General features: G+C 42.3%; 1 protein-coding gene across 1 annotated transcript in view; it reads right to left on the minus strand.

The window, feature by feature from the left end:
* The window catches only part of LOC124711872 (cardioacceleratory peptide receptor-like), a 432,968-nt gene that overhangs the window by 304,816 nt on the left and 103,975 nt on the right, over positions 1 to 24,177 (minus strand). The window contains exon 2 of the mRNA XM_047242110.1: positions 14,983 to 15,118. Coding sequence (XP_047098066.1) covers positions 14,983 to 15,118 — 136 coding nt within the window. The remainder of the gene's footprint in view (positions 1 to 14,982; positions 15,119 to 24,177) is intronic.

Below are 24,177 nucleotides of genomic sequence, written 5' to 3' on the forward strand. Positions count from 1 at the left end.
ACTTGTACTCTTCACATATTTGCTAGTCTTGCTAGGAAGGAGGATTGGGTTCAATGTCCGGTCGAAATCGAGGTCATTAGAGACGGAGCACAAGCTCAGATTGTTTCAGGGATGGGGAAGAAAGTCATACGTGCCTTTTCAGAGGAAGCATCGAGGCATTTGCTTAGAGCGATTTAGGGAAATCACGGAAAACCTAAATATGGATGACTGTACTCGGATTTGAACTATAGTCCTCCTGAACACGAGCCCAGTATGCTATCCGCTCCCCAACTTGCACGGTGCTAGTCTTGGAAACAAACGAATCAACTTCCTAACGTATTTTGGATATTTCCATTCGGTAATGGTTTGTATGCCTTATGGGATACCTTTCTCGGGTTACAGACATTCGAGCAGTGAAAATTATATGGAGTGTTCGCTTGCAGTCACGTATCTTGTAGGTACCTCTTCATGGATTTACGCCTTCGCAATATACATATTTTCGTAATTCCAACAATGTGTTGGCATCAGGATCAGAAACTCAATATATCTGTAATTTATTAACTAGGTTTCGATCAGAGCTGCAAATGATGTTTTTATTAGTAACTGCTTTTGAACAGTGTAAACAACTAAATAAGACTATCGAATTTTGAATGTATTACGTCAGTCGTAATACAGAATATTTGTTGTTTTGATATGACGTAAAAACAAACGTATTGTGTACATGCAGGTAGGTCATTAAATATTCCTTCCAATGCTGTAATCTGGCACACAATATGTTTGAAAAACGTTATATTTCATGTTTTGTTAATAACATAGTACCTTCTAATGTAGATACTGATTTGATAATGAATGAAATTGTTCGAAACCAGTCACTAATAAAAATATTATTTGCAACTCTGATAGAAACCCTAATTAATAAATTACAGATGTACATATTTTCAACTAAATTTGTCATAAATAATGCATAATAAGAGAAGCGATGTCCACATCTTCAACATTAGAAGAAAAAATGACACGAGTTATTCATTAGTGAAAACATCGGTGGCTCATAGACGAGTTAAATATGCACTCAAAAAAATCGCTTATCAATTTTTCCAATAACAAAAATATCTGAGAGATATTTAACGAAGTTTTGAACCTAAAAAAATCATTTCTCACGGACAACTCCTGTTTTACACATGAATTTTTCTTTAAAACTAGCAGTCTGAAAAACGTAGTTGTAAACGTAGCTGCATGAGTAGTGCCGAAAAAGGTGTTACTGACGTGAAATTTAGGCCAAAGTGCAAGTTAGGAACTCTAAAATGGGCAGCATACAGTCAGCCACTGAAACTAATCATGTATACATACCCTTTACCCCAGGTTCGTTCCACATAAGTTCGGTAAAAAATTGCTTAAATGATATAAAGAAGAATTAACTAACAGTGCGTCTGTGTCCGTTGTGATGTAATTATCTATTGCCATGTCGGATTTTACAGACTTCAAAGAGGGCAATTTGACGGTATGTCTTCAGTTGGTGTGTCTGTGGCACTAGTCGCAAGCAACGATACCCACGGTATGTTGTTAACTGAGAAAAGGCAGCTGAAGCAGCTGATCAGTTGTTGTCGATGCAACATTTACTGGACGGGCATGAGAGATCAGTGGGACATCGGGGGCAAGGCAGGTTGAGGAGTAGCCATATTTTATGGCTAAACAATACTGACAAACTTCGAGCTGTTGTAGAAAGTTTCTTTAGGAACAAACTGAGGAATGTCTGCAGCTGCGGTACAAGGCGCGGGAGTTCGGGCGTGACCGCTTGCCCATAGGCCACCCATCTGCTGGCAGACAATGGTTTGCAAGTTCGCTGATGGCAGGCGGAGCTTCTCGCATTAGACCTGACAACATTCAGGACGCTAGATGGCGTAAACGCTCGCAATATGGAGACTGTTAAGTGCAGTGGCTTACAAGGTTGAGAGCAAGGTAATTTCGAAGAAACGTTGGGTAACAGATGAAATACTTAAATTGATCGACGAAAGAAAGAAGTACAAAAATGTTCAGAAAACAACAGTAATAAGTCACTGAGGAATAAAGTGAATAGGAAGTGCAGAGAAGCAATTGTTACAGGAAAATGCGAAAAAAACGGAAAAAGAAACAGTTGACGGTAGGACTGATGCCGTACGCAGAAAAATCAAAACAGCCTTCGGTTGCATACATCAAAATTATGAGTACATTACGGAATTCAATGTTAAATGCAGAGGACAGGTGGTGGTGGTGGTGGTGGTGGTGATGGTGATTGGTGTTTAACGTCCCGTCGACAACGAGGTCATTAGAGATGGAGCGCAAGCTCGGGTTACGGAAGGATGTGGAAGGAAATCGGCCGTGCCCTTTCAAAGGAACCATCCCGGCATTTGCCTGAAACGATTTAGGGAAATCACGGAAAATCTAAATCAGGATGGCCGGAGACGGGATTGAACCGTCGTCCTCGCGAATGCGAGTCCAGTGTGCTACAGAGGACAGGATGGATAGGTGAAACGAGTATACTGCAGGGCTTTACGATGGGGAGGAAATGTCTGATGATATGGGAATAAATGGGAACCGATAAGGAAAACACAGCGAATGCAGTATTATAGTCAGAATTTAACAGCACTTTAGAGGCTTCTTTTTAGACATATTTTAGATTTTAAAAATCATTAGCGAACTGGTAACAAAACGACTATTCAAGTTGGTACAGTAGAGTCTTTGACACTGCAGACTTACAGAAAAATTATACACACTATCCAGAAGACAGCAATGGCAGGTAAGTGCAAGAAGTGTCCAAAAAATCTGCTTAACAGTTCATGTATTCGAGTTGCTGACAATAATAATATACTGAAGAACGGGAAATAAAATTGATGATCTGTTAGTTGAAAATGCATTTGGCTTTAGGAAAGCTAAAGGCACCAAAGAGACAGTTCTGATGTCACGTCTGATAATAGAACCAAGACTTAAGAAAAATCGAGACACCTTCATAGGATTTATAAATTCGCAAAAACAGCAATGAAAATGATGTTCAAGAACCAAGAGGGAAAAATATAGAATACCAAGAACAAAGTGCTCAAATTGGAAAGGATGCAAAACAGGGACTTAGTCTTTCGAGTCTACTGTTCTCTCTATACGCCGGAGAAGCGATTAAGGAAAGAAAAGAAATGTCCAGGAGCGGGATTAAAATTCAGGGTGAAACGGTGTCATAGATAAGATAGGCTGCTGAAACTGGCAACCTGAGTGAATGACAGGAAAAACTGCCTGTCCTCTTGTAAGGAATGGTCAAATTAATGACTACAGCTATAGATTGAGAGTAAGAAAGACCTAACGAAACAGATTAAATAAAGCAACCTTTTTACCACCTGAATTGCGTACCACCTTATTGGCCCTCAACCCACACAACGTAACTTACTTACGGGTCCTCTAATCACTTTTCGGTGCAGTCGTTTGATGATGATGTTTGGTTTGTGGGGCGCTCAACTGCGCGGCCATCAGCGCCCGTACGAAGTCCCAGTTTTTACACAGTTCAGTCGAGCCACTGTCATGAATGATGATTATGGTGATGAAATGATGAGGACACCACAAACACCCAATACCCGGGTGGAGAAAATCTCCAACCTGGCCAGGAATCAAATCCAGGACACTGTGATCCAGAGGTAGCAACGATAGCCACTAGAACACGAGCTGCGGACACAGTCGTTTGACTATTCAAAATCGGTATCACAAGTGACGACTGCTGTGTACCACACTTGCTCCAGACGCAAATTAATACCGCGGTACCATAAATATCAGGAAACAACTTATTAAAGATGAGATGGTCCTCAACGCTTACAATAAGTGACATTTCAAAATGTTAGCTCTCTCGTTAGTATCTGAGACAATAAAGCAAATCATTCCGTAATCCATATTCAGAACTAATTTCTTTGGAATAACAGATTTTTCAAGATCATCTGAACTCCAAACGTTGTATGATAATTCAAAGTATTCTTGCACTTTAAAAGGTTTTCCAACGACCTATCAACCATCGTTCTCTTGGCAGGTGATTTTTTTATAAACTGCAGTTAAGAGTGTCAAGCGCTTTCGGACACCTCACCGTCAACACCGTGTCGCTAGTAACATCACTTTGTTCATGACGACGCATGGATCTATGTGCAGTTCGACAGCCCTCATTGCCTTGTCGTTAGATTTAGATGTTAACCGTTTCAATTCCTTCATTGTAATTGTATTTGAGATAATCTGAACTACCTGTTGTAGTAAGCTGTGCCTTCCTGTCTTTGAAAGACCGGGTCATTTTTGTCTTGTAATAAGTGCTCAAACGAAATGTTTTAAAACTTTTCTTCAGAGCTGCCTTTATAACTGAGAAGCAGTTTAAATTTTGATAAATTAACAGCCAACTGTCACCAGGGCTTAAGTCAGAATAAGATTGTCAAACGGGTCGGGTTGGGATCCAGTCGGACCTTGATAGCTGATTGCAATGAAAAGGTTGCTAAGCAAGCCTTATCATTGTCATAATTGTTCCCTAATTTGTTTAACCTTTAAGCATACGGGTGCATCTTAACCCCAAACCATTCGACATACAGTTTTCGAATTAAAAAAAAAAATTACGTCATCTGTTTCTCTTGCAAAAGCTTATGCATTTCATAAATTTGTTAATTTGTGGATAAAACAAATTTATGATTATATATTGTTAAATAAACTGGTGCCGGCCGCGGTGGTCTAGCGGTTCTAGGCGCGCAGTCCGGAACCGCGCTACTGCTACGGTCGCAGGTTCGAATCCTGCCTCGGGCATGGATGTGTGTAATGTCCTTAGGTTAGTTAGGTTTAAGTAGTTCTAAGTTCTAGGGGACTGATGACCACAGTAGTTAAGTCCCATAGTGCTCAGAGCCATTTGAACCATTTTAAATAAACTGGTAGTGTGAAAAGTTTGGTGTCACTTCCAGACACCACACTTGCTAGGTGGTAGCCTTTAAATCGGCCGCGGTCCGTTAGTATACGTCCGACCGGAGTGTCGCCACTATCAGTGATTGCAGACCGAGCGCCGCCACACGGCAGGTCTAGTCTAGAGAGACTCCCTAGCACTCGCCCCAGTTGTACACTGACTTTGTTAGCGATGGTTCACTGTCTACATACGCTCTCAATTACAGAGACGACAGTTTAGCATAGCCTTCAGCTACGTCATTTGCTACGACCTAGCAAGGCGCCATATTCAGTTACTATTGATATTGATATTGAGAATCATGTACCGTCAAGAGCGACGTTCATCATTAATGGATTAAAGTTAAGTATCAAACTAATTATGTCCTCTTTCTGAATTCTAATTCCTTGTCATGTTCCAGACCTCACGTCAGTATAGTTCTTCCCTCCTCACGCCAACCTGCGTGAACTAAAACGCGTGCATTTCGGCCTCCGCTCGTAACACGGTGTTGGCTCTTCTGCTAACACAAAAAAAAGAAAGTTAGATTGGTGGGTCCTCCCTTCCACGTTTTTCTTAATACAAGTAAATACCACGTCTCAGTCAGGACTGTTACATTATCATTACATACATTCAGATCACTTTTTATTCTATTAACTTTCTTACTCTTCCTCGTATCATAATTACTGTCACTTATTAAGTATCTATGATATTTAAAAAATGTCAAAGTACCTAGTTCGATGCAGTAACGAGAAATATTATGTGTAGATTAGCAAAGCTGTAAAATCTCACCAATCTAACTTCTAACTTCTGAAACCAAGTTCAGATTTTCTAAGTTCGGTGGGTGAATGTCGCGGTTGTTAATTGATACTGTATGCATAATACTGAAAATTTGCACGCCTTTTTCATTTAATATGAAATTGATTCTGCAATTAGAGGTTGATAACGGTTTGAATTTCATTGGCAATCTTTTTACTAAAGTATATCTCGTCACAGTAACGCCACCTCGTCCACAACCGGAGAGCCACTCGCACAAAGGCGGAGGTCACGATGGTAGTCGGTGAATAATCTACGGTGCGAAAATAAATAGCAGGACCGGTGTGACAGAGCATTCTTGGTTCGCACTCACGGAGTTGAGTGATCACCGGTCTCAGGTCCTACTTTGTTGAATTAAGTGTATGAGCTTGTTAACACCCACTGCTTTTCGTTTGAGGTTACCGAGGTTGTACATATTAAATTTATAGCTTAGATCCAAAAGGTGTTGCTAGCACACGATTAATTTTGTGTACCAGTGTGAACTTTTACTCACAAGGGATTTCACAGTATACAAAACCTCAAATTTTTATACAATTTTTGGTGTAATTGTATGCTATGATGTTGGCAGTTGCTGACGAAATGTGATGAAAGTCGCTTGGCGATGTAGGTAGTACTAATGGCAAAACATTATGACTCGTTGTTGAGAAGGAGCAACTGACCGAAAAATACGGACGTCCTCATTTCTTAAATTACTTTTACCATCGCCATCCTCCTACTTGTTGCAACGTTTTCCTTATAGACTTCGATTTTTATTCCAGTTTTGCTAATGTGCAATTTATCGGCGGAAGTTGCTAGGAACCAGCTGGAGGCGATGTATGAATTTTTCGTGATGTACATATGCTGGTCCAGTAGCTGAATCTCTGAATATTCGTGAGAGTAGTTACATAGCTACAACCTTCTTAGACTGACTTCAAAATAGTGAGAGATTTAACCATCTCATGGATCAAAGCGAGGCTTGTGATCCTTTCTTATAGTGATTTCGCATGTGAACAATGTAGAGAAACCGTATTCACCAATAAACGATTCAGATTAAATCTCGAGCAATACATGACATAATTCCTCTTTAACGCCACACATCGCCAAAAGTGCGTGATATCTGGCTGCGCCCACTTGTGAAAATTTGTATGACACTACGAACGCAGAGGAACGGACGGACGGACGGAACGTTTCAACACATTGTGCATAAATAGACCGAGAACGCCATCACTGTTCGATTGCCCTATTCGCGATAAATTTCTCGAACCACTAATAACCGTAAAATACGAGGCATAACAGTCCAGAGCCCTTTAAAGTGGAAGGGTGCCAATACTAGTAATATTGAAACCATTGCGAGGCAGAGTTTAACTGGAGGAATATTAAGGAACTCAAATCCATCCACAAAAGCGGTGGGTTACAAAACACTCGTGCCACAGACCATGAGTATTGCTCATCAATCTGGGAACATTATCGAGTTGGACAAATAGAAGAGAGAAGATTCAACAAAGTTCGAGAGCATAAGGGAACGATTGATAAACTCTAGTGGCAGAAATTTTAATATTTTCAACATTTTGCGTCCCTGTCAGCAACTGTATAAATATTAATTTTAAATTAACAACAGCCTCAGTTGAAATGTTTACCTACATTTACCTAGGTTTCATTTGGGATAACCCAACCTTCTTCAGAGTAAAAGAATTATAGTTTTTGACGTTGTCAATTATGGACAAATCGTAGTTCCTTTTATTCTGAAGAAGGTTGGGTTATACCAACTGAAACCTAGGTAAATCTAGGTAAACATTGCAACTGACGCTGTTGTTAATTTAAAATTTCTAGTGGCAGAGGTTACCAGAGAGCCGTTGTACAACACAGAGAGGTTGTAAACCTGCCGTCGACTTGAAAAATATTGCAAAACGTTCAATTAAAGTTTTGAGACGAGTCTTACTCTGATTTTCAGCTAGTATTCAGATATGTCGCCATGATAACGCAATCTGAGCGGAAATTCTAACGGCAACGATAGTGCTCTCTAAGTGCAAGGGGAATTTCTCGTAAAAGCTCTTGAAAGAAACGGATTGATAAGTTCTGATCAGAACTGCTGTTGCGTTAATGCATGTCTAGTTAACGAGCTTCATGTTGTGGACAAAATCCGTGCTATCAAAACAAATAACTCAGAATGAGACCTTTCAAATCCTAACAAACTATGGTGAAATTTATGTATGCGGTATTGATCTGAAGGCGTCATTGCTCCGAACTATGTACATCGGCTTACCTGATGGCTGTAAATCCCACGAAAGACAGGAGTTGAATGATGGCGAAGCAAAGGAAATGCATTTCCCAGTGAAGCAAAACAGTTAAAAAGAACTAGGTTCATGAGGAAACCGAGTACTGGTGCATACATAATATCCACGTGGTTGGAAAGTTCAAAAAAGGAAACTTCTTAATCTGATGAAAAGGTTAATTCAAAGTGCTCTAGAAACAGTTTCTGGTGTTCCAAAAAAATTCTTTACGAGATAGGAAACCTGATGTATGTGATTAAAATTTGTCTCAATACTGCATCAGAATTTATCAGTAGCGTCTGCATGTAACAAGACCAAAAAATAATGAAATTAAATCGCTCTCCCTACCTTTAACTGAGAGAGACAGAGGGACTGATTTGCTCGAGGGTTCATGGATATGAGAAGCACAACTACATATCTGTATTCACGTGGGCTCATGTTTCCTCACCTAACACAAAGGAATATTGTGTTCAATCCAATTTAAACAAGCATGTGACGCGAGAAATCAACTCCCAAGAAACATAAATAAAAAAGATCACGTCCAGTCGGAACTATGAGTGCAGTTCGCTCGAAAATGCGGTTTAAGCCATGAACATAAAGCGGACTCAGCCAGTCATTATGAAACGGCAGATCAGCGTCCATACAGAATCTAGCGGACAAGTGTGTCTACTGCCTTGACTACGATCTCCCTTGATAGCGTAACCTCTGACTGGCTCTCAAAAATCAAGAGACGTTGAGTTCCACGAGAGATTCCATGCACGGCAACACAGAGATGACTGTTGCATTCAACCAAGTCAGAGCACTGTACTATGGAAGGTAACAGAAGACAGGCGCAGGCCGCACTTGCACGCATGTAAAAGGAGCGGTAACACGTAAGGGGCACACGAAATATTCTTGACGTCACCTGCTTTGTTGAAGACGGGAAGAGCTGTCTATAGACTTTCACATCGTTCTGTTCGCAACACGCAAGGCTCAATGGCGTTGAAAACAATAACATTCGCCTCAATTAGAGAAAACTGGAGGCTACATTTTTTCTTTACTGGGTGATACATTTAGTTCGAAATTACGTCGTTTATGAATGTCGATAATGCTTTCCTTTCGACTAGGCTATGGATAAGGGAGACATTAAAGCGTTCTTAAAAATTTAATTTTGGAACATACTGAAGAATTGGTTCTAACTGTGTTTCCTAATATGCGCTCATCAACTGCTGATTTACAGGCATCAAATTGAAGCCATCCAGCACTGAATCCAATTATGTATACATGTGTATCCGAGATTGTTCATTAAGATGTCTCAGCAACATGTTTATTTGTAGAAACTTAGAAAATTGATTTCAGGAGTTGTCCGGTAATTGGAATGGGTGGGTAGCAATTCTAGCAGACGAATTAAAGTGGAAGCTTATTTAACTTACGCCAATGAATAAATGCTGTTTCAAAACATCAGCACATCAGCGATCTCTCGAAAACGCAATGCTATTGGTACAATTTGTTGTAATAATATGAGGAAGAACGTCATACGGTGGTTAAAGAGGTACTTTTACTGATGACATTCTTGTTTGCTATTACAGGCGTCTAAGTTCCCTTTTCATTCTTTTGCAGATATGTCAACGTCATCAAGCTTTTGTTCGCAGTGGTAACTTCTTTTACCAGATGATCAATGCGCTGAATGTTTTTCGCATTTGCATTTTTCACACTTAATTTGTAAATTATTGACAGTGATAACTTACTCCGGAGACAGAAATGGTTCAAATGGCTCTGAGAACTATGGGACTTAACATCTGAGGTCATCAGTCCCCTAGAATTTAGAACTACTTAAACCTGCCCGAGGCAGGATTCGAACCTGCTACCGTAGCGGTAGCACGGTTCCAGACTGAAGCGCCTAGAACCGCACGGTCACACCGGCCGGCTTACTCCGGAGACAGAAAGAGAGAGCGAGAGAGAGAGCTGTTATAAGTACGTAACATCGAATATTATAGACAATACTTGTATTAAATCAATAAGAAAGTCCCAGAATATTTTAGGAACGCCAAGGTGAAAAAATGAAACCAGCATGACACGAACTATCTGCTTTACATATTCTAACTCCATTTTAATGAATTCGCGAAACATTTGACTCCTACATGTCACTACATGTCGTTTAATTGTACCAAATCGTACCTGAAACGGCTGTTTTTATTCATGTTAAATGTGCCGTTGCCTTGAAATAGCACACTTTCATAATATGTAAGCTATGACATGAAAACAGTCAAATACGAAAATTCTTTAACAACAAATATGTCATTCGTCATTTCATAACAACAAACTGTACCAATACGGATGTATTTCGAGAGATCCTCGTTATCTCGTTGTTTTCAATCGGCATTTATTCATAGGATACAAGTTATTATACAAGATTCCCGAAATACGACCTTAATTTAAAAACTGCTAAATCCAATATGGTATTTCCCAAGTTACCAACGATGACAGCTGACGTCTTGGACATAGAGTGAGACGTCAAAATGATAACGTGAGCCTGAGATGTGAGTTTAATGTTACCCTAAAAGGAGTCGGCGCAGATAGCCGAGGCCTTTCAAAATTTAGCGCTGAAATTCCGAGCATGTTAAGTTTCAAAAAGGAAATTAGCGAAATTAGAGCGCAGTCAGAGGCTCGTGGACAATCGTTCTTTACACAGACCATTCGGGTATGGAATAAGGAGGGGTTAAAATAATTGTGGTACGAGGTGTACCTTCCGGCACAGACTTGTAAAATACGAAACGTCTTTTATTGCATTTTTTTTCTTTCATTTTATGACGAATTACGACTTTATAGGATCGTCGTCAGGCATTCCTCTCATTCTACTGTAAACTAGTACATAAAATATATAAAAAAAAATAGTGAAATAGATACCGTTCAAGGACGTAAAAACGTAATAAAACTGCGATAAACAAACACATTTGATCCTGAACGATACTAAAAGAACGCGCAGGGCCATTTAAAATGTGTTTGATGGGCAGGATTCTCAGCTCGAAAAGCGAATGTTGGTGCCGGCGGCGCGGTACTCTAAATTGACAACAATAGGATTAACAGGAGATTCTCAGATGCTCATTTATCATCATTTGTGGAACTGGCAGGCTAATTCGTCTGAGTAATTTACATCCGTTTTAAAGCCAGTGGAGGACCATCATGGAGAATAAATCACAGCAATGAAGGGGAGGAACAAAAGGGATTCGCCATTTGTCAACCGCAGTCTGAACGGCTGCTTATCGAATTAACGGAGACATAAACTCTTGTGAGAAGTCAAACTTCGTAACTGCGTCCCAGCGGTTGGTGAAGCTGAATGTCTGGGAGCTAAAACAACACACACAGTCTCTCTCTCTCTCTCTCTCTCTCTCTCTCTCTCTCTCTCTCTCTCTCTCTCTCTTTCTCTCACACACACACCCACCCACCCACCAACATGCACACATGTACACGGTGCCCAGCGAGTAGTTTCTGGAAAAGTATTACTAAGGAGACATTTGAAATGCCAGTTATACCAAATCTCTTTAATCGGAATGTGGGTTTACTGTGAGTGCTGCTTGGCAATCTTCATCGGAAACCTTAAAACAGGAAAGACATACCCCATTTCGAGAGGCAGCTATGGACGGGGACTGTTACATCCGGTGACTGAGGGACTATCGTGAGGATTTAAATGTACAGCGCCGCTGACGAGACGAACTGCGAGACTCCAGTTCTCTTCAAAGTTCCCCTTCTTCGCACTCACAGTGAATACCTGCGTACAAATTATATAATCTGCAAACTGACCTTAATAGTCTTGTTCTTCCTCTCTAATTTCTAATCCTGTTACCCTATACTAACAAATTCCACTAACCCTACACCTACATACTCCCCATCATCTCCCTACGAAATTTTAACCGTCTGCCTCTCCCACACAACGAAATACGTCCCGATATTTATCCATTCTATCAACTGTAATTTCATGCCCCCTATCACATGTCATAATGGCTTCCCCCTTTACCTTTCTCTCCCACACATTTTCCCTTTCATATTCCCCCCCCCCCCTCCCCCCCGACGCCTCCCCAAACCCCCTCTCAAGCTACTCCTTTCTCACCATCCGTCGATACTTCCTATCAGAGGTCTGTACTTATACACACGCCTTTCTATCCCACTAAACATCTAACTTCCTCCCGCTACCCAAAAACAATTTTTTCCCACCGCTGGTACAACCTTTATAGAATGCTCAGTGCTCCTCTTGTCATCTTTTCTGCAAAGTGTTTTAAATGTGTTCTTGACGTTTTTACACCAGTTTTTCAGAAAGTAAGTTACGCATTATTATAGCAGGCCGAGTGGTTTTTATTGAATGCTGTGCTACAATTAAAAATGAGATACATGACACTATTTCTCAACACAATGATGAGCTGTTTGTAAACAACGGTCAGAACATTCAGCTAATCCTTCAGTTCCTCGACCATAGAAATCTGTTCCTTGATCATCGAGCCATTCGAAAGCCGTTGTGCGATTACTGCGAATTAGTTCTTCGATTGCCTGGACATTGCCGTCTGTTGTCGACGTCACCGTCCTGCCCTCCCTATAACCATTACCCACGTCTCCCCCGCCCTGGACAAGATGTTGCCACCATTTCGCTAGGGCTGTATGCGACACCACATTCAGTCCACACACCGCCTGAATTCCACTGTGAACTTGAGTGCAATTTAGATGTTTCGTCCAGAGGAATCGCACTGTCCCGGTCATTTCAAGTTTGGGTAATACAATATTTGTTGTAAAGTTTAGTGCATAATAGTTACTTTTGTTCTTCATTTATTTATCAGAAAACACATTGGTGCAAGGCTACTGGCCGTGACATCAAAGTTAAGAAGAATATTGTATTGGTTTTATATAAAAGAATTTAACGTTTATTGTGTAATGGATATTATTGTTACTTTATTTAGAGCGTGAAATTGGTCAAGCTTTGATTATTAAAATATGTTAAAATGTAAAGCAATGTAGAATAAGCTGTAGCCAATCAGATGGAAGGCTTCAGGAAAGGGAACTGCGCTAGTCAGTTGAGCGAAGATGCTCGGCGCGCGGGAAACGCGGTCGGAGACGGGCAGCGGGCAGTTCTGGTCTAGAGACCAAAGAGTACAGTTCGGCTGGAGACACCAAAGGGTATACAGTTCGGTTTGAGACGCGAAAGCGGACGGTCGGTCTTAGGCAGCTAGGAAGTGACACGACTAAGAAAATTTCGCGTTGTGTGGTATCGCGGGACTTGGTCTCTGAGCGGTGAGCAGCCGCGCGCCTGTTGTGAACTGTAACTTTGCGCGTAAATAATTTGTATTTCGCGATGAGATTGTGAATGATAGAACTATGTCAAATAGGTATGCGCTCGAGTGTAACAGTAACTCTAAATACAACCACCTTCGCTATTAGTTTGATTTCTGAATAAACTTTATATTCTAACCAAATCTCAACTGTCTGGCCTACATAATTTATTGGTCGTTAATTTAGTTCCCGATATTATTATTACTGTTGTTATATGTTATTTTATCTTTGTACATCGCAAACTTGCCATCAGCCAGACAATTTAACCAAATGGTCACAAGTGTCTAATTTAGGGCGTGTAATGCGACACGTGCGGTTCAACCCCTAGACGAGCTTGAGCCAAGACATCTCGACGAAGAGGAACCACATGTGAGCCCGAACATTTTTCGGATTTTAGCTCGCAATGCGACGGCCTTACGCTACGTTACTAGGAGGGCCTGTATGCAGTCTTGGTGCCATTCATGATCGACGTTGATGCCAACGTCTTGCTGCATCAATAAATTTCCCGTCATTCATATACTGCTTCTCGCGAAGTGCATCCTTCGTTGGGCCAAACAGATGGAAGTCGGAAGGTACGAGACACCAGGAAAACGCAATGGGCCCACACCTTTGAGAAGCCCAACTGCTGGTCCAGAGGGTCAGTGCTAGCAACAGAGACATCCAGTTCAGGAGCGAGCTGTTTGGTCGTGATCGGTCAATCAACTTGAATGACAGTGATAATACTGTACCAACAGCTGTTATTTTGATTTTGTTTTATTAGACGACCAGTTCCGACGCTCCAGTTACGTCATCTTCACGCCCGTCGCATTAATGACACCAAGCACCACTTGCGCATGTGCAAGACAAGGCACCAATATTCGTATCTGGTTCCGTAGATGTCACAATTTCACGAGCATGAGCATGATGCTGTCAAATGTGTGAAGAAAACACATGAAGTTCGAACATCTACGGAACCAAATACGAAAATTGGTGCCCTGTCTTATACAAGCAAGAGAGGTACTTGGTGTCCTCCATGTGACAGGCCGGAAGACCTCGTAATTGGAACGATGAAATTGTTTGCTTAATAAAATCAAATCAAAATCAGGGCTGTTGGAACAGTATTATTAAATTTCATCGACCAGACGCTGTCCAACGCCCCTCGGCCCAAGATGGAGTTACATTTATCGAATGAGAGTGTCCGCACGTTGCAACACTGCAGGAGTCCCAGCTGTGTGCAGCTGGCCGGCAGGCGGGAGATCGGACAGGTACGTGATAGGGATAGATGTCTCGCCCAACGACTCACCGCGCTTTTCGTCACTGCCAGGTCTCAGAAGACATTCTGGAAGCGCCTAGGAATATCTGCGATGCCCTGGTTTTCGCCAAAAGTAACACAATGACAGCTCTCTGCTTGCAACGCACCTCCGTCACAGACGCCATTTTGAAGGTTATGTATAGCGACTCCACCTATCTGAACTTCATGAAGCTATAGAGATTGAGGTAGGAATATTCTACTACGTCCCACAATAAATTTCGCATTTTTTTCAACCGAAATTGGCGGAGAAAATAATTGTTGCGTTCCTTGTACGAAGCCTTTGGCTGAACAGTGGCTTGACGGTACCGCTACAGCCATATCCCTGCCCGTATGGGGGGGAAGGAGATAAAACAAATGAAAAGAAGAGACTCTGGCACTTCACCAGAACATGGTTCTTATAGCACTGAAGCGCTAAATCTGCGCTGTATCTGCTGTAGACTCACCGGCGAGCGCGAGGTGCATGATGAAGAAGTTCATGCGCGACTTGCGCGCCTTGTTGACGAGCAACGCGACGAGCACGGCGGCGTTGCCCAGCACGATGCTGGCGAACAGGATCCACAGCACGGTGAACTGCTCCGTCTGAAACACACAAGCGCCGGCGTAGGGTGACGTGGGGCTGCTGAAACCAGCTCACCTCCTCCTGGCCAACACACAGTGTTATTACAGCGTGCGTTGTTTCTAATTTTATGCCTCTCTCTCCACAGTCTGTCTCAATGGGAAGCGTGTTAGAATCCAAAATGAATCACTCTATATTGGAGTGTGCTCTGCTTTGAAACTTCCTGGCACAGTGTATACCAGACCAGGACTCGAACCCAGAATTTTTGTATTTCGCACGGAGTACTCTTACCGACCAAGCTACCTATCCTCTTCTTTTATTTTAGAAGTTTTTCTCATTGGCAGATAAAATTTTTTTGGGGTAAGGATTTTCTTGACTGTCAAACATTTGAGAAACTAAACTCTGCTTGTGCAATTGGAATACCTCATGCGAAATAATCTTCTTCGAAGCTGAGGACAAATCAAACTTTCATCCACTATGGCGACGAAGCAAGTCCAGATATGAAAACCCGTGGGGAATATGGAAACAACAGATTAAGTAACATCTGCAACGGACGGTAGCAGAAAAATCATTCTATTTTACACATCGCTAATACACTGAAGCGCCAAAGAAACTCATAAGGACAAGCATGTTTAAATACAGAGATATCTAAACGGGCTGAATACGGCGCTGCGGTCGGCAACGCCTTTATAAGACAACGAGTGTCGGCGCGGTTGTCAGATGAGTTACTGCTGCTACAATGGCAGGTTATCAAGATTCAAGTAAGCTGGAATGTGGTGTTATAGTCGGCTCACGAGCGATGCAACACAACATCTCCGAGGAGTGATGAAATGGGGATTTTCCTGTACGACCATTTCACGAATGTACCGTGAATATCAGGAATCCGGTAAAACATCAGATCTCCGACATCTGTAAGGTGTCAGGCAAATCCAACACCTTCCATGAAAACCCTGACATGATAAGCAAATCCAGTAGTATGTCACATAGCTCCGAATAAATCGTGAGATTAAATTAACCAAAGTAATACGAGTAACGAGTGAGCAAGTGGAATACCACAGACTAACACAAGAATGCCTAAATGCATTTCATACCTTCCCACCGTGAGACAGACGCAGTTCCGAGGGGAGAAACGAGAACAGAAGCCCATAGCAGAACCGTGTTAAGCTAGAAGGCCCTACGATAAGGGACGGACACCCACGTCGCCAGCTAACCGCTAAGACCATCCCCCAGCCCATGTTAAAAGCTAGAGCCCTCCAGAAGAACAGTATAGATCTTACGATAACACTAAAAGGACCACACCAGCTGCAAGTTTTAGCGTGAGACTTTTTCGCGTCTCTGTTACGTTGCAATCTTTAAAAACATTGCCCCACAACGAAAAGTATAACGTTTCTCATTGGACAGACAGAATTTTTGTAGGTGGAGCTTAAGGTTAACATGGAGACCCTCATTGGTCAGATGAAAACACAGCCAGATAGTTTTTTTAAAACCAACTTTGGTAAATTGTAGTAAGGAGAAGTTAGGAGAGAGTTGCTTCCGAGACAGAGAGGTGAGCGGAGCTGTGCTGTCCGCTGCCCCCTGACGAACACCGACAAGGTAATGAACGCACACGATGCCGCATAACAGCGCATAAAGCTTCACTCAGAACTGCAGAAGTCTCATCTGTTACATCCCCTTTTTGCGTAATACTAGTGTCAATCATCAATTAAAGGTCATGGTGTTCACATTTGCCACTTGAAGTAAAAATCTGAAACGCGATGAATTTTCTGTTATATAGTTATTGAGAAGCCACATCAGCCACTGTAATTTACGACAAGTTAGATAAGTAATTAAAGATAATTGAGGGTCACCGTAGACCATTTTGATATTTTTCTCTTTTGTGAAACTTAATTTAAAGCTAGATTATAGATGTAATATGGCATAGATCACCCTTCGATCCATTGTAGAACTTGGAAACCCATTCAGGGGATATTCGTTCACATTTTTGTTGAACGCAGTTGGTTTTTACCATCCTGTATTAAAACATTTCCTTTTATCAATAGCGCAATTTATAAACAATGTTTTGTGAGTAGAATAAAATTTCCAATGGTAAACTTAACTGCTTTTTCGACGTTATTTTACCAGTTAACTAAAAATAGGAAAGCCTTGAACCCCTTCCACTAAATTTAGTTAGTATTAAGATTCCTTTACAGGGAGTACAGTGGAGCTGACGCTGAAATCATTAAGTATTTGGTTATATCATCGCTAGTCTCACTGAACACTTCTGAATTCTACATGTCATGTGTGGTCTGCCGTCTCCTTAGCAGCAACAGGTCCCAGGTTCAAACTAGTCAATTCCCTAAAAAACACGCTCAGAGCGTCGTTGCGCGAAAGTGGTAGGGAGACACGATATGGAACAAACAGACACCACGCAGCATGTTTAGACATTGTTGCGGCTGGAAAAAGATCCTGCAAGAACGGGACCAACGACGACTGAAAAGAAATGTTTTGCTTCACAGAGGTTCAACCGCAAATTGCTGCAGATTTCAATGCTGGACCATCAACAAGTGTCAGCGTGCGAACCGTTCATCGATGTGGGCTTTCGGAGCCGAAGGCTCATTCGTGTACCCTTGATGAATGCACGACACAAACCTTTACACCTCGCCCGGGCCCGTCAACACCGATATTGGACTGTTGATGACTGCAAACATTTTGCCTGGTTGGACGAGTCTCGTTTCAAATTGTATCTAGCGGATGGACGTGTGCGGTTATGGAGACATCATGAATCGCTGGACCCTGCATGTCAGCAGGGGACTGTTCAAGCTGCTGGTGGCTTTGCAATTGTGTGGGGCGTGTGCAGTTCGATTGATATGGGACCCCTGCCACGTCTAGACGCGACTCTGACAGGTGACACGTATGCAAACATCCTGTGTGTTCACTTGCATCCATTCGTATCCATTGTGCATTGCGATGGGCTTGGGCAATTACAGTAGGACCATGCGACACCCAAAACATCCAGAATTGCTACTGAGTGACTCCAAGAACGCTCTTCTGAGTTTCAACAGCTCCACTGGCCAACAAACTCCCCAGGCATGAACATTATTGTGCATATCTGGGATGCCCTACAACATTCTGTTCGGAAGAGATCTCCACCCCTTCGTACTTTTACGGATTTATGGACAGCCCTGCAGAATTCTTGGTGTCAGTTCCCTCCAGTACTACTTCAGACATGCCGTGTTGCGGCACTTCTGCGTGTTCGCAGGGGCCCTACACGATATTATGCACGTGTACCTGTTCTTTTGGCTCCTCAGTGTATAAACAAATGTATTAAATTAATTTCTTGCTTGCCTTTGCTGGTTTGGCTAGAACCGTTTGTTATACCTGGAACTGTCCATGTCCCTGTTCCTTGTACTAGCAATCCTGGCGCGATTCGTTCTCTGCTACCTCGCAATCTTACCAAAAATCCTAGTGTATACCTTGCGGAAATAGCACTGCTGGAGAAAAGCAGGTCACCACTTCCCGCTACCGTAAAATTTAAATGCAGGCAGATATTTCTATATTTCTACTGGTAACTTAGCACGGCATTCTGAACAACATTATGTCAACATTTACTCATTTGCTGACTGATAACTGCAGCTGTTAGGAGTAATGTGTTTTTAGGCCGGTTAGTACCTCCAAGTACATGCGACAAGAGCATGCTCATCTTCTACCGGGCAACAGGTCGGGTGTTGAAATGTGGACGTATGGACGCAAAACGGAAGTCCATATTGACAGGCGTAGTCCACTTAGCGGTGCAGTTACGGACTTGCAGGAAAATGAGACCGTAAAGTTTGTGACGTGTTTGTGGGAAGACTGTTCGACGCAGAGAAAAAACAACCGACACACTGATGTGTGTACGTACTAAGGTACCCCATATATCTGCACTTAACAACCGTTACACCCTGTCTGTATATACACTCTAAGATACAAAAGAAAGACGCTTGAGGGAGCGCTTATCCGAACGGGACGGAAATCGGTAGACGTGGTATATATGTGTACAAAGAAAGAAACGATTACGATTTCAGAAAAATTGAATGATTTATTCTAGAGAAAGACCTTCACAAACTGAGCAAGTCAGTAATATGCTGGTCCACCTCTGGCCCTTGTACAAGCAGTTATTTGACTTGGCATTGGTTGATAGAGTTGATGGCTGCCTCCAGAAGCATATCGTGGCAAGTTCTGTCCAACTGGGGAGAAATACGGCGACATTTCTGGCCAAGATAGGGCTCGGCAATGGTGAAGACAGGCAGTAGAAACTCTTACCGTGTGTAGGCGAGCATTATTTTGATATGAAATGAGATGACACTCCAGATCATCATCATTCCTTGGTGTCGGGCCGCACCATGTGCGACAATCTGCTTGATATCCCACCGCTCTCTGGGGCGTCTCCAGATACGTCTTCGTCCTGGAATCTAATTGGCTGGTATAGAATTGTCTCCAGTGGTGAGATAAGCTTCGAAATGAACCCCGATGACAAGCGAAAACGTATCTGGAGACGCCAGAAACAACCTGAATGTCTCCCAGCATACGGCCAAGGAAGTAGCAGTGATCACGTTTAAGAGATGGCCCCATTTCTCATCTCTTCTTAGGGCGTCCGTTTATTCCCACTACCACTTCAAAAATCGAAACTTTGAAACTGTTAAAGCTAAAGTATCGTAATTTGTTGAAAACATTTAGTAGGTCTCAAAGTTTTTATATCTTCGTACTCTGTTAACCTGAAGTGCTTGAAAATGGCAACAAACTAGGGAAGGCGTCATAAGGTATGCAGAATCCAAATCTATGAAAATGTTAGTGCGGAATTATCTGCGCCTGTATGGGAGGGCAGATGCCGCAACAATAAGCATAATGAGGGACGGGGAGTGTCAAAGATTTACCTCGAAGTGGACGTCCCACTGTGTCAGCACGTGCTGACAGAGTGAAAGCTGCCTTTCAACGAAGACCTTAGAAGTCAATTCGTGGTGCATTACGCAAACGGCAGGAAGCAAAATCAACTATCTTACATCAGTTGGTATGCCTCTTTCGGTGAAAGGTGTGAATGATCTAAACATTGCAGCCAAACGATCGTCCTCTGCAATAAGCATTCTGGCTCCATAGATGCTTACAATCAATACCCGAAAAAGTCCTGTTTTCAGATGAAGCAACGTTTCACACTTCTGGTCATGCGAAACGCCAAAAATTAGGATCTAGAGCTCTTCACACCCACGAAATGGACGAGAACAGGTCCATGGCAGCCCAAAGCTTAATGTTTGGAGTGACCTAATGCACGGTTTTCCTTTTCAGAGAAAGCCATAACAGCGAATCTTTCACTGGACATGCTCGAAAAGTTCCTGCTGCCACAGGCCCATGAACTTCCAGCACAATAGCGCCTTATAACATTCGAGTCTGAACGTGCGGGATGTGCAGAATGACAGGTCTACTGATGGGTGGATGAGTCATGATGGTTCAGTGCATGACCCACGGACTCGTCCGATCTCACGCTTTTAGATTCCTCTGTTACTGAGGCGTGCTGTGAGGTCGATAGCTTGCGCGCTGAGACTTGAGCACTTTCTTTGCCGCTACTGGGTTCTTTGGTCTCTCCTTGTGAAACGGAGGAAGGAGTGGACCGAGCGAGATGGAGGTGGTCGAAGCTGGCGATGGTTGGTAGGGGTGTCCGACGGAACGTACGTGCTTCTTAGGGAAAATTGGTCAGTATTGCTGGCATGCGGATCTTCTGGTGGGAGCGTCATGAGCTGCTGTTTACCGTTGCTGACGTGACGTGACGTGTCCGGTGAGGCTACCCCTGTCCTGGATGAGCTAGTCCGCGTGCGTTTGGGGTTCCCCCTGAAGAAGTCAGCGCGGCTCGGCGAAGCCTATGGGTTGTGTCCCTCGCTGCCGTAGCGCTCAGAACGCCTTCATCGTGGGATTTCGCGGAACACCGGGTCAACGCCTACTTTGGTTTTTCGGCTCCTTCTGTTTGTGGGTGTCTCGGTTGCCTGCAGTTTGTCTGCAGCACCATGGCGCTTGCCTTTCACTTGGTTTTAAAATTCAATGGTGCTGCGTTTCCGCATTTTGCAATTAATTGGTGATTGTTTGAAGGGGCCGCTAACATATGCTCAACTCTCTCCCGTATGGATGTGTCGTATCTCTTTAGAGTACACTTAAAAAAAATTCGGGTGCCAGATTTTAAGTAAAAGAGTGAACTGTTGTTTTCTTGTAATTTTGATTTTAAGGCCGTGCGGCTTGTGCTAAATTTTGCCATTGTGTTGAAATTATGAAAGGGCATCCACTTTAATCAGTGGGAATGACTTGGTACGTGCAGCCCTTAGTATATCTCTCTCCTTACTCTTTAGCGGAGTAACAGGAATATTTCATGTGATAGTCAGATACTTCTTTTACATTATAAATAACCTTTGATACTTGGTTACTCTCGTGTTCACATGCGGTCTATGTGTGATATCTTTCAGAACTGGGCCAAAAGCTTTAGTTTTGATTAACCGTGTCTATGTCGTAGCGGTCAACTTACTCCTGCTTGCTTTGTTGTCGTCGGGGGCTGGACTCCAGGTCTACGCTTGGGGCCTGTTGTGCCGGCAGCAGGCTTGTGCCCCGATCTGACGCCGGACTGGTCAGTTTTAATTCTTTAATATTTAATGTGTTTGACCTCCTGTAATCCTTTTAAATCGTGAAGCTTGTCTACACTGTTTAACATGTGATTTTTGTAGTGTAATAATTTTTCTTAATGCTGATACTTATTTTTTTTAAATGGGAAAGGAAACATTGATGGCTGTTCCTTGCTACTGTTTTGGAAAAGAATTTCTTGTTGGTTAATACGTTTTTGGAGGAGATACTTAATAACAAATGACGTTCAATCGGTTTCCTCATCTCTTCCTCTGGGACCTGATTGTTTGACACCTCTAACTAGGTACATTCCCTTCCTCCGTGTTCCAGTTACGTCAAGGATCGCGTGTATATAACCCCAGTCAATGATACTGCTGACCTTCCTGCACGAATCCCTGAAGCAAATAGAACGACCGTCGCAGGTAGCAAGGGGAAGACCGCAGCCGTAATAACCATGGAAAAGCCCATTGCGCGCCAGGTACATATAATCTGTGGCCGCGAGCTCGACTCCTGACCACCACCAGCAATGGAGGGTGAAACTTCGACAATGCCAGCCGCTCGTGCTTACGAGATGTCAGAAATATCATTAAACAAACGTCGGCAAAAGAACTCAAGACAGAAGCCAACGGTAATTTGTCAACAAGTGGACACGAAAGCCTTAACAGTCATTGATACTGCAATGTTGACCCACACATGGGTGGAACTCGAGTATCGCTTTGATGTTCTACAAGTGACGAGTGGGGTACACCTGAAATTCTGCTATTATAGGAAAAAGAACCCTTGAGAGCTGCTAAACGTTTCACAACAAACCACGAAGTTCTAGCTGCAATGGTTTCCAAGTTATGATCTTTTTGAAATGATAGTGGGGCTCTATGGGTACTCTGTATTGGTCTCAAGCCAGTATAGCCACGAATTTTAAAGAATTGAACTCCCATGTGGAAAGCAGTTTCAAGTGAGTTGATGTGTTGAATATTTGACTTTCAGCATGTAAGCAACCAAAAGTTTAGAAAAGGTTTGAAACTATGTTTAAAATTTGTTGGAAGTCGCTAAGGTCTCTCATTATCAAACACTGGATGAGTATATTCTGGGTAATTTGCGCTCCGTTTCAAGCAAAATGTAGTTTTTATGTATGTCATTGTTTATGATATGGTGGCGCCTGAAACATCGGTCGTACATTGATATAATATTGCCGGTATATTCACTGCTGTACGTGGCCACTTTCTCCAAAAAGTTCTGCGAATACAGTTAGTAGTAAACAGGCAATAAACTGAAACATCGCGCCTGATGAGACAAATTACTGCATGAACAGCGAAAATAAAGTGCGGGATAAACTTCTTTTGTTTCATCAGTTTTGGATAGTGTGAGCAGAAATAGTTTGGTACAGATTTGGAATTATGTGTAAAGTTTGTTGCAAGACATTAAGTGTGTAAGTGGGCTGCTTCTGTGATGGCAGCGCTGTGCAGCGCTTTGCATTGGCTCTCTGACTGCGCTTTCTTTGTAAAAGACTCTGTGGTTGGTTGGACTCGTTTTTAAATTAATCACCAGTACTGTTGGGCAGCTGGAAGTTAGTCGCCAGCGGTACTGGAAGTACTGTTGGGCAGTTGGAGGCGAACAGCCAGTACTGATGGATGTTAAATGTGAGAAGTTAGCATTGATGGAGGGTAGAGGTCTGAAGTGGTAGCATAGGCCAACGATCTGAAAGTATCCGACTTGGAGATTGAAAATTATTCATGATTATATACCTTTGTACTGGATGTCAATGATGATTTGTATTCGTGTTTGAACTGGATGTCACCTTATTAAGGTAAAAAATACATTATTTGGTTTGCAACAAAATCTTTCCTTTGCTAACCACATGCCTATTAGTAGTTAGTGGCTTCAGTAGTTAGAATCTTTTATTTAGCTGGCAGTATTGACGCTCGCTGTATTGCAGTAGTTCGCGTAATGAAGATTTTTGTGAGGTAAGTGCTTAATGAAATGTATAGGTTATTGTCAGGATTGCTTCTTATTCAGGGCCATTATTTTGTATTAATTATTCGAAGTCAGGTTGTAATTTTTTTTTCGTGCAGTCAGATTGCGTTACGCTAGAATGCTGTGGGTCACTGTTGACATGATAAGAAAAAGTAAGGAGAAAGTAGGCTCAGAACGTTCAGTTTTACTCAGCTGTTTCAGAATCAAATAACGTTGAAGTTTCATCTTCTCAGTCATTCAGCAATTTAAGTATAGATTCACACACTTAAATAAAGAAGCTTCAAGTGTTTTCATTCTCAAATACTGGATACATATAGTCAGCGTATTTGCGCTTTGTGAAGTACGCTACCTCAAAAGTATGTAGTCTATAACAATAATACTTGCCTTACTGTGTTGAAACTTTCACATAAATTATATCTCTTAATAAGTAATATTATTTCCACTACATTCTGGCTAAGTGATGAAGCAATCTGTTGTGAATATTTTTAAAAGAACTGCATTT

The sequence above is a fragment of the Schistocerca piceifrons genome, chromosome 8 (genome assembly GCF_021461385.2).
Source record: "Schistocerca piceifrons isolate TAMUIC-IGC-003096 chromosome 8, iqSchPice1.1, whole genome shotgun sequence".
Lineage (NCBI taxonomy): Eukaryota > Metazoa > Arthropoda > Insecta > Orthoptera > Acrididae > Schistocerca > Schistocerca piceifrons.